Source organism: Ailuropoda melanoleuca, chromosome 8 (genome assembly GCF_002007445.2).
Source record: "Ailuropoda melanoleuca isolate Jingjing chromosome 8, ASM200744v2, whole genome shotgun sequence".
Taxonomy (NCBI): domain Eukaryota; kingdom Metazoa; phylum Chordata; class Mammalia; order Carnivora; family Ursidae; genus Ailuropoda; species Ailuropoda melanoleuca.
In genome coordinates, this window is record NC_048225.1 from 69,641,589 (window position 1) to 69,655,956 (window position 14,368).

The following is a 14,368-nucleotide window of genomic DNA, read 5'->3' on the forward strand; positions in this document are numbered from 1 at the left end:
TAAAAAAAAAAAAAAAAAGAAAAGTGAATCCTTGAGTCCATATGAATAAAACAACATTTTTTTAAAAAAATTAAAGAACGGTGATAGGAGAAGGAAAGGCTTTTCCTGGCAGAATAATATCGAATAACAAATATAGCATTAATGACAGAAAGTTATCAACAAGATAGATTGAGTCAAGAATCAGCAATGGGTGGATGGCAGATCAGTGAGTGAAATGTTAGGTGATAGGCTATTTACAGGCACTCGGTACCAGTTACTTATTATTTATAGAGGGAAGAAAGGTACTGTTTAGTGGAGAAATCTGGCAGATACTCCCTTCCCCAAGGGACCAAACTTAGCGTCTCCAGTAGGGGGACCACCCAATGTCATGTGTCACCTCAAACGATGCACTTTGAAGGACACGTTACCTAGGTAGCGTTCCTGCCAAACATACTTAACAAAAGCTAGTCATGGGGCAATAGTCAAGCAAATCAAATCTGGGAATATTTAGCAAAACAACTGGCCTGGGCTCTTCTAAATTATCAACATCAAGGAAAACAAACAAAACTAAAAAAAAAAGGCTAGGGAATTCTCATAGACTAAAGAGACCTGAGAGCTAAATACAATGAGTGAACGTTATGAAGTGGATCTTGGATCCTAAAAAAGAAAAGAAAAAGAAAAGAAAAAAACTGAAATAAAGGACCTTATTGGGGTACCTAGGGAAATTTGAATATTGTAATAGCACCATATTAATGTTAAATTTCCTGCGTGATAATTGTTTTCATTTATTTGGAAACATGGCTTCCTTGTAAGAATTACACGCTGAAGATTCAGAGATTAATTATCCTGAAGTCTATAGCTTATTCTCAAATGGTTTTCTAAAATGCATGTTGTGTGTGTAATATTATATATGTATACATAACTTTCTTTCTTGCAATGAATATATCAGTCACACTGTACTCTTCTAACAACTTTTCAATAAAAAGTTGGCCAAAAAGTATTAAAACAATTAACAATCACTTTACTAATTACTTTAACATTCAACAGCGTTCATCCCTATGCCAGATTAAGAATTATCAGGACACTGTTAGCCCGGCAGACCTCACCGATATCTTCACTGCTATCTTTCACAAGTAAACTCACCCTGACCCAAATTCTTGGATAAAGAAATGAGACCTGTATCTCAGCTGCGTTAAAGCCAACTTCCTTTGGTCTGTCTCAATTATTCTCATGTCCCGAGGTGGCCAGTCTTCTACAACAATGCCAGACACTCGAGTATCTTTGGGAAGGTCAACTTCCGCCTTGTCGGTCCTGGGCTTTCATTACAACCAGGTGACCCCAAATGAGGGAACAAAATCTGCGTCATTCTACTTTGAGTTCGCATCTAGTTGTGTTGATGAACTAAGGGGCCCTTTGTTCAGTTTCCTCGATCAATGCCATCAGAGAGCTAACGGGTGTGCAGTGAAAGTCATTGAATTGACCAGCCACACACCCACGTATGTAATCCAGTCCTAGTAAGTGCTCCATTGCAGGAGGGCAATGAAAATAGATTCACTATGAAGAAGTCACGTAGATCCTCGTTGATAAGCCTCCTTCGAGCCAATGCACATAGAATTTTTGTAGTAACTGTGCTGTATCAGTTTGGGAACCTCGAGAAAATTTTAATTACTCGTGAATTTTCAGACTATAAGTTACTTAAAAAAATCTGTCTTTTATTTAGTGCTTCCTATGAAGCTGGCTCTGAGCAAAGCACTTCACAGAGATTATCTCCTATAATCTTCATAGTAACTTTTTTTTTTCAGAAATGGAAACAGATTTGAAGAGTTTAATCATTTGTCTGAGGTCACACAGCTGATAGCTGGCAGAGCTGGATTTTGTCTACCTTATAATGAATCCTTTACTCGTAAATATTTCTCTATAATATTCCCAAAATCAAGTGTGAATATATATATATATATATATATATATGAACATTCTTGCATTTGCCAGCATCCACACACCATGTTTTAAAGCTAGCAAATGCAGGGGCTGCATTTTTCAGGCTTAGTCGAAGGAAATTGCAGATAGTTCTTTAAGAAGATAAAATATGTTTCTGGATTGAAATAGAAATTTTGATGATCACGTTAAGTTTGGAGAATAAATACATACTATTAATAAGAACAGCTAGAGTTCTATTTTAAAATTTATTAACAAAGTAAAATGCATTTTTTAAAATGTATTTATTCCACTTGAACTCCCTGGACTCACGGTTCAAATCATTTGCAGTTTATCTCAAAGTACCGTAAAAAGAGGCACAAAAAGGTTTTTGCTGTATTGGGTCTCTGTATACTCAGCTTCCCCCCTTGTTGTTAGGTGTCAGAAATAGTGCTAAGCCTTCGGGCATCGTCCTCTTAGAGAGGGTGCAAGCAGGCATTCCAGGGATTTGCCCAAAGGTGAATTTTAATGATGTCTGCCTCCTCCTTTCCTTGCTTGCCAAGGAAGAGGAGAGGGAGGGCTGTCAGTGCATGGAAATGAGTTCTGCCTGTATGCTAATTAGACCGAGGCCCTGGAGAGTAGCCAACTGTTGGCCCTTAAAGGAAATAAAACGATAGGTCACAGAAATAAGTCATTTCAAAGCTGATTTCTAGAGGCAACTTCTAGCCAGGCATGGGAGACCAGCGCTGTGTCACAGAGGAGGCATCACGGTCCCCAGGCCCCGGGGAGGGGAGACGTGAAGAGGTGAGCAGGGTCCTTGTGCAGGGGCTTTCCCTGAAATTCGTTACCCACGCACCAGTGCGTCTGCAGACCGGGGGTGGTGTCTCTATTTTTATTTTTAGTATGAGATCATAGTTGACTTTGATATTCAGGAAGATTCTAACAATGATGATAAATTTGGGCTTGTGTGGCTTCGAGGCAGTTTCCCTCCTCCTCTTCCAGTCTTTCCAGGCCTTTCTTCTTGTCTTGCTCACCTGGCCCACTTTCTCTACCAGGAGGAAGTGATTACACGTTTCCCGTAACTGGCTTTGTCCTAATTCTCTTCTCTCGAAAATCTCTCTTGGTTTTCCTGCCCACTTCTGAGGCTTCAGTAATGGGGAAAAAATCTTATTAAAATGTATGCGAAGTCGGAAAAAAAAAAAGAGTAGATGATGCACGTCAGTGAGGAAGGAGGAGAAACAGAGGCCTTTATTTGGGGATCGCAGCGTTGTGATTTGGGGGAGCAGAGATATTGGAGGAACCAGAAAAGTATCAGGATCATGTGGGGAAAGCAAGAGGTTTCACTTCACTGTCCTCTCAGGATCCAAATGCCAGTTGCTCTGTGGAAATTTTATGAGCAACCGCTCGTGAAACCGTCGCCGGGTGTGGCCCAGTTCAAGTGTTCGTTAGTTGGAAAGGATCATGGAACTTCGAAATGGAGTTTTGTTTTTGGTTTTTTTTTTTTTTATTTAAGATTTGATTTGTTTGAGAGTGGGACTCGCTCCCAGGGCCCTGGGATCATGACCTGAGCCGAAGGCAGATGCTTCCCTGACGGAGCCCCCCAGGCGCCCCGAAGTGGAGTGTCTCATGTGCAGAAATGTTACACGATTCCACGTGCGTTACCAGGCCGGGGTGCTCTGGGACCCTTCTGTGACGGCCTTGAGCACTCCGGGCGGCCTGTTGAGGGTGCAGTGCTCAGAGGAGCCCTTCCTTGGCTGATGTGTTTATGTTTTAATTAATTAATTAGTTAATTCATCAATTTTCAAAAGATTTTATTTTTAAGTGATCTCTACCCCCGACATGGGGCGTGACCCTTCAGCCCTGAGATCGAGAGTCGCACTGTCTACCAACGAGCCAGCCAGGCACCCCGAACTGTGTTTTTAAATGCATACATTAAACACATAGGATTGCAACCAATAATGTTGAAATACAGTTATCAAAATGTTTTTTTAAACATCTGCGAAGGGGTAAGGTCTGTCTTGCACTACTTATTCATGAAATGACAAGATCTGACGAGCCCTAGAATTTCAGAGCAGTGCTGAGGACGTGGAGATGTTGCCGGTAACGGTACCGTGGTGTGCAGATCTCGCCGGTGATGAACTCACAGGGGATTCTAGTATTCCGGTGGGGTCTCCTGTCCCGTATTCCTGTCCTCGCAACTGAAGGGAATGTTACATTTCAGTTGGAGAGCAGGGAAAGTACAGACCAAGCTCAGAGAGTCCTGTGAATTCTATCCATGGATCCAAGGGTACGGACACCTGGTCTCAAGATTTCTAGAAGAGACTGGAAATCCTCGTTTGTCTGCCTGCCAGGAGCCCTGGGGCGCGCCATCAGGGAAGGGGTGGCGCAGAGCCAGCGACAGGTGGGCGGTTACTCCCCATCCCTCGTCCCGTCTGTTCGGTGTATCTGGGCTTCTCGAGTCTCCTCTCGTCTTCCTCAGCACGCCTGTTACACCAAAGTGAAATGGAAGCTCGTCACGTCTCTGTCAGCAGCTGTTGTGTGTTGGGGTGTTTCTTGTCAGAGGGGTTCTCTCTGGTACGATTTCTGTAGTCTCTAGGGCGCCTGGGGGGCTCAGTCGGTTGTGCATTGGGCTCTTGGTTTCGGCTCAGGTCCTGATCTCGGGGTTCTGGGATCAAGCCCCACGTCAGGCTCCGTGCTCATCGGGGAGTCAGCTTGGGATTCTCTCCCTCTTCCTCTGCCCTTCCGCCTGCTCTCTTCCTCTCTCTAAAATAAATGGATGAATCTTTAAAAAAAGATAAATAAATACAGTCTTTGGTTACAGGGGAGGCTGAAACTGCTCATTATCTGGGGTCCTTCCCTTATGCTTCTATTAACACAGACAACTGGACTTTAACTGTGGGTAGAAGTTAAAAATACCCAACTTCAACCTCTGTCAAAGGTTCGAAGTAGATTTAAAAAAAATCCCTCCTCCGCCTTTTTAACCTCCTCTCACCTTGGCTTCCCAAACACCATGCTTTCCTGGACCTCTCTCGCCTTCCTGCCTCTGGGTTGGTCCCTTCTGAATCCCGATCTGTTTCACACTCTACCAGCCAGAGAGATGTAGGCATGCCCCCCGCTCCATGTTAGGCTTTAGGCTAGTTTTCTCTTTGTTTTTTCCCCCTTGATGATCTCTCCCAATCCTTGGTCTACCTCCTTCCCCATGTTCCTTGTCCGTTTTAAGGAACCCCATCCCCTCCATCTTTCCAGTAGTTCCGATTTCAGGGAAACTCAGCAGAGATTCTCTGGATACTTCCTGTGCCCTGAGCAATCAGTTAGGCACTACGCGGCTGTGATATGGAACCGTTGGAGCAGCTCCGTGCCTTCCCGCACCCCACAATCTGTCAGGGAAAGCCAGCCTTGAACAAGTAATTTCAAGAGCACGAATAGGATAGAGGGGGAGTAGCAGGTCATGCAGGGCTAGGTAATAAGGGAGAGCTAGCCTAGTTTGAGGGGATAAGGGAATCTCTCAGAAGAAGTAATGTTTAAATTAGGACCTTGTTGGTTAATTGAGAGAGAGTAGCATAGGAATGGTGGTTGGGAAATCCACGTGAAATGCCAAAGTCTAGAGAAAATAACAGAAAGGAGCAAAAGATGTCTGGTGTGGCTTTGGTGTAAAATTGAAAAAGTGCGTTTGAGTTCAGTGAGGCTACGAGGAGGCAGGACCGGACTGGTAAACACTCGCCAACCATTTTGGGGGTTGGGGGACATCTTCTAAGGATGGTGGGGAGCCCATAGGAGGTGTTCATCATGAAGCCGAGCGTGCAGGTTTTCATTCATAAATGATTAACCCAAGTTCAGTCTGGAACACGGCCGGGAGGGGCAGGAAGCCGTGCAAGGAGAACGTGGGACATGGTGATGGTCACCCTCTTGAGAGACAACGTGTCGACCCTGGGAAAATCTCGGTCACCCTGGACTCCTGGCTGTTCGTCCTTCACCTTCTCCGCAAGCCCACCCAACACTACATCTTTTCAGACTTGGTTCCCGAAGCTGTGTGGCCGGCACGCCTCCTTTTATTCCCACTGACTGAACTCAGACTTCTCCTTTTCCTTCCTGAGCTGGCTCAGCCGTGTCTGCTCTCCACCGACATTTCATCTCCGGGTCTTTCTTTCCAGTGGCACGCGGGGGGCCCGAGGGTGAGCTCCTAGCATCCTTGGCTGCTCCCCGGTGCTCCGAAGCGAAGCCCAGGCGCCTCTTCCTGGCTCCCAGCCACGGTGTGGTCCCTCCTGGGGCCGTCCACCCTCTCCGCCAAGGCAAGCTCCTGTCCCTCCCACCTCACCCCCTCCTGGGCTCAGCTCACACACATCTGAGGACACCGTTGGGCAGCCTCCTTCCTCTACCTGAGCTCCTGTCTCTTCCAGCTCACCCATAGATGCATTTCAAGTCCCACCTCCTCCAATTCCACAGGCCCCGGGGCCCCAACCAGAATCCACCTGTCCTTCTGCCCACGCACGGTGGTGCTTCGGATGATGCGTTACCTATCTAATTAAACTTCTCACTCCCGTTTCACCATTTTGTGGAGTCTACCTCCTGTTGGAATTACTGTGTGAGAGAGGCTCTCTCTGGATTGTAAATTCCGGGGGACTAGGGAGATTTGTCAAGGTCATTTCCATGCTGCCTGCCCTGTGCTTATCGGACCTCAGCAAATGTTAAATTTGATTGCGGATGGTGGTGGGGTGATTGGATCCCCGAATTGCGATGTCTCCGGGTCACACACCCAACCCCATTCTGGCTGTGACAATCGTCAAAGGCACACGGACTTTTGTTTCTAAAACAGCTAACAGTTTTAGTGAGGAGTGCTGGGTTCCGTGCTGAAAGCCCAAATTCATTCTGTAGGTATTTCTTGAGCCCTAATTACGTACCCAGCACTGGGGAGGCATAGCGGTATACAAAACGGGTCTCTGTTCTGGAAGCATTTACAGGTGTGCAGTTTTCCATCAAGAGTTGCAGGAGAGCTTACATTTCTGAAACTGGGGAAAAAAGAGTTCATTCCTTTATTAAAACATTATGTGTCCCCTGGCTAACGCAGGAGTGAAAACCACACCGTCTTCACCACCATACCGAGCAGAGCCAGGGGCAGTATATGTGTTGTCAGTAGACAAGGAAGTATCAAAAGACAAAACACATTCATTGGGATACTTTTGTTGTATTTATTTAAGCTTTGACTATTGCGAATTTTTCATCCGTTCCTTATCGCCCACTTTACTAAAATCCTGCGAAAGGCAGGTTTTAAATATTTCCTTGTATCATTTTATGCTTTTGGCTGGGAAGTATCAGGGTATGTTAAGCAATAATAACAGTATATATTATTTTTATTTTCTAGTAGTAAAAATCTCATATTTCAGTTTCTGAATTAGTTCTATATACGCCCAACACTGTCCTAGAAACTGGAAGTGTGCAAAATGTAACTTATGGCCTAAAGCAGCTCGCAGAAGCGCTATTGTATATAAGACTTGCATTGCTATAGGGAGAAAGGAATATATTACTAGAGGAAGATACTCGTGTAGGAAGTTCTGAATTTTTCTTTCAAGGCTGGTTTGAAGCTGGACATTAGGACATAGACTATGATTTCCTTAAATGGAGCAAAACCTGGGGAAAAACAGCATGAACTCTTAGAACTGGGAAGGTTAGCAGAGGGGAAATGTACGAGGCCTTTGGTGGGAAATATAAATCATGAGGCACATACCTAATCAGAAAGAGTGAACAGTATGTTCTAGATGTCTCTGTACGCGTGTACAAAGATCTTTGCCTTCAAATTTGACTAGATTTTGTTTGTTTGTTTTTCAAAATCTTTCCTAAGAATTGCCCTGGTGGAAAATATCCCTGAAGGCCTTAACTACTCAGAAAATGCACCATTTCACTTGTCACTTTTCCAAGGCTGGATGAACTTACTCAGCATGGCCAGAAAGTCTGTTGACATCGTGTCTTCCCATTGGGATCTCAACCACAGTCACCCGTCGGCATGTCAGGTAAGCTGCATCCTCTGTGTGTGCGATGATTGTACTTACGTGCATCCCAAGCCTTCCTGTTCTTGCCTTCCCTTCTCAAGTTCAAGGTGTCTTTTTCTGTCTACCTCCCCCCACGGTATCTAAACATCATTACGTTCACACGTAGGTGCTGCTGTTGACCGTGCGTTGCTCAGCTCCTGCTGGAATGCCCAGTTTTCAAGAGCAAACCCATGTTTCGTGTGTGCACACGTGCGGCTCTCGATGTAGCATTGCTGGTTTGGACACTTAGGGGGCGCTGTTCACGCTGGGTGTCTGTTGTCAGCACGCCCCCACAACTCTGCTTTGCGACGCCTGCATGCTCGTAGCGTGAATCCCGTGCCTGCTTGCCGAGGCATTTACTTGGTTAATGGGTGTCGTCATTCGCCTTGGGGACCCAGAGCCAACTTTTTTTTTTTTTAGTGGTGGAATCGAAATTCCCAGTATAGTTGTCTATTCTTGGCTGTGTCCTATTTGAGTGAAGAGGAGAGAGACGTGTGCTAATGACAAGAGCAGCTTTTAGAAATCAGAGGAAGCGATCTAAATGATTTCTGAATGAGATGTCCCGGCACTAGGAAACTGGTCCTGGGCACCCACAGCAGGCTCTTGTTCGTTTCTTGTTATTTCGTGTCGGCACGACCACGATAGCACTGAGCCGCCCGGGCAGTTCCACCCAAGTGTCTGACCTGCACTCACATGTCCGGTCTGGGTCGAGGATAAAATCAGTTTTGTCACCGTATAGGAAATGTGCTGGCATTAAGCCTATAATCACTACCTCGTCGGTGCGTTGAAATCTTTTCTTCAGTTGTACTATTTTAAAGTCAAAGGATATCAGAAAACAGGTAAAAACAACCAAACAAACCCACAGAGGTTGTGCGGGAGAAGAAAGTACACTGACTAACTGTGTTCTGCACTTTCTCCCTCTCCTATTTACGCAGGGAGGTCGGGTATTTGCTGCTTCATAGATCATTCCAAAACTCAGTGGTATCAAAAATAATAATAATTTATTTAGTCGTGATTCTGGGTGGGGTTTAGCAGAGAGAACTCGTCTCTGATCCACACGGTGTTGTTTGGGGTGACTGGAGTGTCTGGGGGCCGCCTGGGCCTCTCCCCATTCAGTAAATGAACCTGAACACTTTAAGGGGTGCCTGTATCCTAAAATCCAAAAGCAGAAAGTATGAAGCCTTTTAAGATGTTAGCTCTGGGGTCCCAGCTGCTTCCATCCTATCCTAGTGCTCAGAGCAAGTCACAAGCCAAGGCGGGAGCAGTGGCCTCTATACGGGAATAAGGAGGGTTGTTGGCAGACATCCTTGGAAGTTATATACCACAGTCCACTCTGGCCGTAGCGATCCGTACCTCTATCACATACGCTAGTCACTCCTCACCCCCCACTACAGCAGAGGCTCAGAATCCAGGATCTCCTCATCTGCATCACATCTGGATGGGGATGAGGCTTCTCACAGGGGCCTCTCTTGATTTAGAAACCTGGGAACTAGAAGAAAAGTCCTGTGCCTCCCGACACACTCTCCCAACCTGTAACGGGGAGGCAGGGATAAGAAAACTACACTAGATACTTCTGTTTAAGGGGCAGGGGTGGGGGATGGAGAGCACAGACCAGTCCTGGGCCCATAGCAGTTTTGAAATCCAGCCCGTCCCACACCACCAGGCTTCCAAACTCTGAGACCTGGGAATGCTGCCAAGCTAGGATCTAGTTCTGCTCCCTAGACGCACTTTCCTAGTCTGGGGCTCTCAGAAGCTCTGCGCTCCCCTCTGTGTTGTTCTTTCTTTTCCATAAGAAATCACCTGTGTTTGCTCCCCACTTTCTTAGTTGACTTCCTGCTGGTAGAAACTGAGGCCCTAGAGACCTCTGTTGATTTTAAAGCAATGAATCCTACTGCCACGACTCTCGGTTCATCTTTACCCTGAGGCCATTTCTGACTCGCATTTTGCTGAATTGAGCAACTCTTCTCGATTCTCTGCATTTTCTCATAGTTAACATATACCACGAACACCTTGGTCACCTGCCTGGACGATCTCCTCAGCCAGGTCCACAAACCCAGCAGTCGCCCTTTCTGTTCTCTACTTTAGGGCAGGTGGTAGTGTTGCTGTTACTTCTTCAAGGCTCCAGAAGCCATTTCTTCACTGTTCCTCCAGCCTGAAGTGGGAATGAGATTCCAGCGTCCACGAGCAGCCAGTCCCAGAGACAGTGTCCTGAGATTTATGTTCTTGCTACACTAGTTTTTCTTTCAATTTTCTGTTGTGGTGAAAGGAACAAGTCCAAAACTTAGTATTATTCCCTATGGTTCCGTGCACAGGAAGCACAGCTTTTCATTCTGGTGGTGTTGGCTGGGGTCACTCATGCGGTTGGGTTTAGCTGGGACAGTGGCTGCATCTGGACCTACCGTCTGGGGGCTGGCCAGCTCTCGTTCTCCCCAAGTGGACGCTCATCACTCAGTAATCTAACCGGGGTTTTTTTGTCGGGCAGCTGGATCCTGAGAGGGCAAAGGTGAAAACTGCAGGACCTCTGAATTCCTAGGCTCCTAGAGCATAACTTTGGCCACATTCTGTTAGTCAGAGCAAGTCACAAGGTCAGCAGCCCAGTCCCGGGGGAGGGGCAAGAGATTCCAGGAGAGGCATGCAGGTCCAGGAAAGGGAGAGTGTTGGCAGCCAACTCTGGAACAATTCACTACAGCAGGTTTGATGGTGTCAGCAAGACATCGTTCAGGTTGTCTTTCCTGAGTCCTGGACAAGGCCAGCTCGTGGCCACGGAACTGAGCGGGAACTGCACTCTGAGCGCACTGTATGCTGGGGCCCAGGCGTCCACGCTGTGTGAGCCCCAGGCTGTCAACCTCGTGGGCACCCCTGAAGAGCTGGGGGTATCCAACACACAGTGGGAAGATTGGCATTTACTCTTGGACTTGGTGACCTAGTTGAAGTCTTTTCTGAAATGCTGTATCCCCGGAATGATGGATTTTTCTCCCCAACTACAAAGTGATCTTGGCTAACTGGTTTTATTTTTCCTGGTGGCTACTATTTCCCTCTGACGCTGCCCTCAATCCTGGTTAGCTTCCAGGATTTCTATAATCAGTCTAGACTGGGAGTCGATGAGGAGGTCCCAGGGAACCTACAGCATTCTCCAGGGCTGCCCATTAAACCCATTTGCAGGACTGAGGCAGGAAGGGGAGCATCTGGTAGTCCTGGCCGTCTCTGGGGACTGGTGCATGGTGGTTCAAATCAGTGGAACAGGGGTGGTCACATGGCTTTGTAGGGACGTAAAGTCCCTGGACGGGTAGTGTAGGATGGGCATGACTCTCAGAAGCCACCTGAGGACCTCTGGCCTCTCCTTGCTTTTAACCTGACCTTTCACCCTAATCCCTCAGGCGTGAGCTAAACTCACTACTCAGATTGGCCCTGGGACCCGAAGCGTCTTTATTACCTGGGAGCTTATAAGAAATGCAGAATCTTGGGAGGATATCAGAAAATAGTTTTTACTAAAGCCCCACCCCAACCCTACCTGAATCAGGATCTCCATTTCAACAAGATTCCCAGCTGATTCATATGCTCGGAAATGTTTGAGAAGTTCTGAACTACCATCTTCGGCTGTCTTGTTCTATAAGCCCAGCAAACCCTCCTAGGTGCTCACACTATCGGGTAGAAGGGGGGTCACAGAAAGGCTCTGCCATAGCTCGTGGTTAGTATTCAGTACCGCTCACGGAGCACGAATGAAGTTCTGGGGCCGTTTTGAATAACAGTGCCCAGTGTGGCGCTAGGCACATACTAGGTGCTCGGTAAACGTTTGCTAAGTAGTTGTTGAATGGATTGTGTCAAACAGAAACAAAGCCACACACTGGTTCAAGTTCTAAGGACAGATTTAACACAGGACCGTGTCTTTGCAATAGGGAAGAGGGTCCAAGTGAACTGAACTGAGATTTGTACAGAGATGATGGAGCATTTTTCAGGGAGAATGAGGGAGGGAGGTGGGGGACAGCAGGGGCTTCAACAGGACCAGGGAAGTCAAGTTTATTAAAGTGAGGGGAGGGGGTTGGTCCATAGGAAGCCCATCGGGGGTTTGCTAATGGGCGCTTATCACAGTTAGGCTCCTACCCCTCCCACAGAGACGGGGAGACAGGTTTTGGCAGGAACAAACAGCAAATTCTTTTGGCAAAACCTTGAGCTTTCCAAAGCAGACACTTTAAGGGGGCAGGGTCATCCTGGGGATGTGGCCTTGAGCTGTTGAAACTGGTAGCATTTTGTTCAAGCCTCTTGATGAGGGAGCCATGGAGGGATTTGGGTGGGGTGGATGAAATCAGTTGTGCTGAGAGTCGGCAGTTTTTATAAAACAAGGTTGGGGCTGGGAGAGAAGAGGGCTCAGAGGCGTCTGGCTGGAGTTTGGTCAAGGACAGAATATTTGTTGGTCGCATGACTTCGGAGGGAATTAAGGTGGGCCTCACTCATGTGGAAGGAACACTACGCCTGGAAGCTTCGTCCGGTCACTCCAGCAGCTTGTTCCCAGTAACCTGGCTCCTGCTGAACTCACAGAGCACCCCTCTAGGAGGACACCCCAGTTAGAGTGAGGTCTTCTGGTGGGGTCCTCGTGCTCCCGCCAGAGGGACGCCTCTCGGCTGCCCCCCGACCTCTCGCGGCCCCAGGCGCCCTGCAGATGAAAGGCCCTCGGTTTCTGCAGAGTGCTGGTTGTAACTTCCCGCGTCTTCGCGAGGAGAGCTCCGCGGGCGCAGACAGCAAGCAGCCAGGGGCTTCACCTGCTGGCGCATTAAATGGATTCAAGCCGGCTGTGCGAGCGATGTGGGCGACAGCTCTTCCACCCCTGCCTCTTCTCGGCGCTGAGTCCCGCGCCCCGTGCGGAACGGGGATCCCTGGGGGACCCGTGAGGCTTACAGCACTGTTCGAGGGTTCCGGCCTCAGCAAGGTAGTGAAGTTCTCCTCTTCCTCCGGTCGGGTCCCCTGGGGGCCGAGGGATGATGCTGAGAAACCCCGTGCAACCAGTCTCTACTGGTCGAACACCTTTAAGGTGGGGGGATGGGCAAAATAGGTAAAGGGGAATAAGAGATAGACTTGCAGTCATAAAAGCAACAAGTCGCGGGGGTGTGAAGGGGAACATTGTAGCGGTCGTGTGGTGTGGTGATGGATGGTGACCATTACAGAACGTGTGGACTTGTTGAATCAGCATGTTGTACCCCGGAAACTAATATTATATACCAACTAGACTTCAATGTGTTTAAAAAGCAAGTGGAAAAACAACAAAAAACAAGGTGATACAAATGAGAACATCTGCCTTGCCCACCTCTGTCCTGCAGAAGTGCTAGGATTTTATGTGGGTGCCGGACTTCTAGAATTTCCAAGCCACACCAAGAAACAGGAGTCTACAGACAGGTTTCTGTGCTGGCAAGTCAACCCAGGCATCAGCCTTGAGACAAAAAGCATAAAGGAAAGGGCAGTTCTTAGATTAATACCATCTTCACAAGAAATTCATGCTTTTGTAGTATTTTACGTGATCACATTTGGCCCTCTCAAGGGCCAAATGACGAAAGCAAGCCATCAAATATTGCTGAGGTCCCCATGTGCAGGCCCCATTAAGGGTGTACGGGATACCCAAGATCCTTCCTTCATGGAGCTGACATCCTAGCTGAGTTGAATCTGTTGCACTAGGATGAATAGGAAAATCTTGAAAGAAAAACAAAGACACAAAAGTAAAGAGAGAGCAAACCTGTGGAATGGAAATGGTGCTTGGTGCCTGATTGGCTCCATGTCCCGTCTTCCCCCAGGCCACCCTCGACCCCTACAGCAGTATTCGCAAAGGGACCCAGGAGAACTCGTCTAAGAACCACATGTCTTGGGTTTTAAAGTTTATTTTGAAAATAGCTGGTTCCCTTCTGTCCTCCCCTCCATCCTGCCAGTGGGGAGTCACTGTGCAGAGGTCGGGAGTGGGGCAAGGAACCCGAGTCCTGAAAGCAGGTCCTTAGGGCCAACTTTTTCTCTCCAGGTGCCATGTGAGGACGCCAGATTCTGTTCTCTTCAGGCCACTAAGTTTTAGCATTCGTAAAAAAAGAAGGTACTGGCTAAATGCCTACTTGCTTTAAGTTCTACCTGACCTTATCTTTCAAACGCGATAGGAGATTTGGGACTCTGGTTTCAACATTTAGCATTGTTCCAGACAAAACACTAAAGGACCCAAATTTGTAGCAAATTCCACGGCAGTTTTAAAGTTGAGCTGCTATGGTAAATAACGGGGCATTCTTGATATGTGAATATGGAATATGTGCGCCGGGAAAGGAAATAACATGTACTTTATAAGCACTAGCTTGTCAGTAGAAAATGCAGTGTCCTCAATACAACTATGTTGGCCAAAAAAAAACCATTTCAGAGTTTGGGTGGCCAATTTCTGACCCTGTGAGCATGCTTTTATGTTTACCAAGACCTTATAAATATTGGAATGT

General features: G+C 47.2%; 1 protein-coding gene across 5 annotated transcripts in view; it reads left to right on the plus strand.

Moving 5' to 3' along the window:
- The window catches only part of PLD5 (phospholipase D family member 5), a 339,166-nt gene that overhangs the window by 146,532 nt on the left and 178,266 nt on the right, over positions 1-14,368 (plus strand). For 4 of the 5 annotated variants that reach the window (XM_034666657.1, XM_034666659.1, XM_034666658.1 and 1 more), the window contains exon 3: positions 7,730-7,898. In XM_034666657.1, coding sequence (XP_034522548.1) covers positions 7,730-7,898 — 169 coding nt within the window. Of the gene's footprint in view, positions 1-7,729; positions 7,899-14,368 lie in introns of those variants that run through there. The other variant, XM_034666660.1, reaches the window with a different exon arrangement.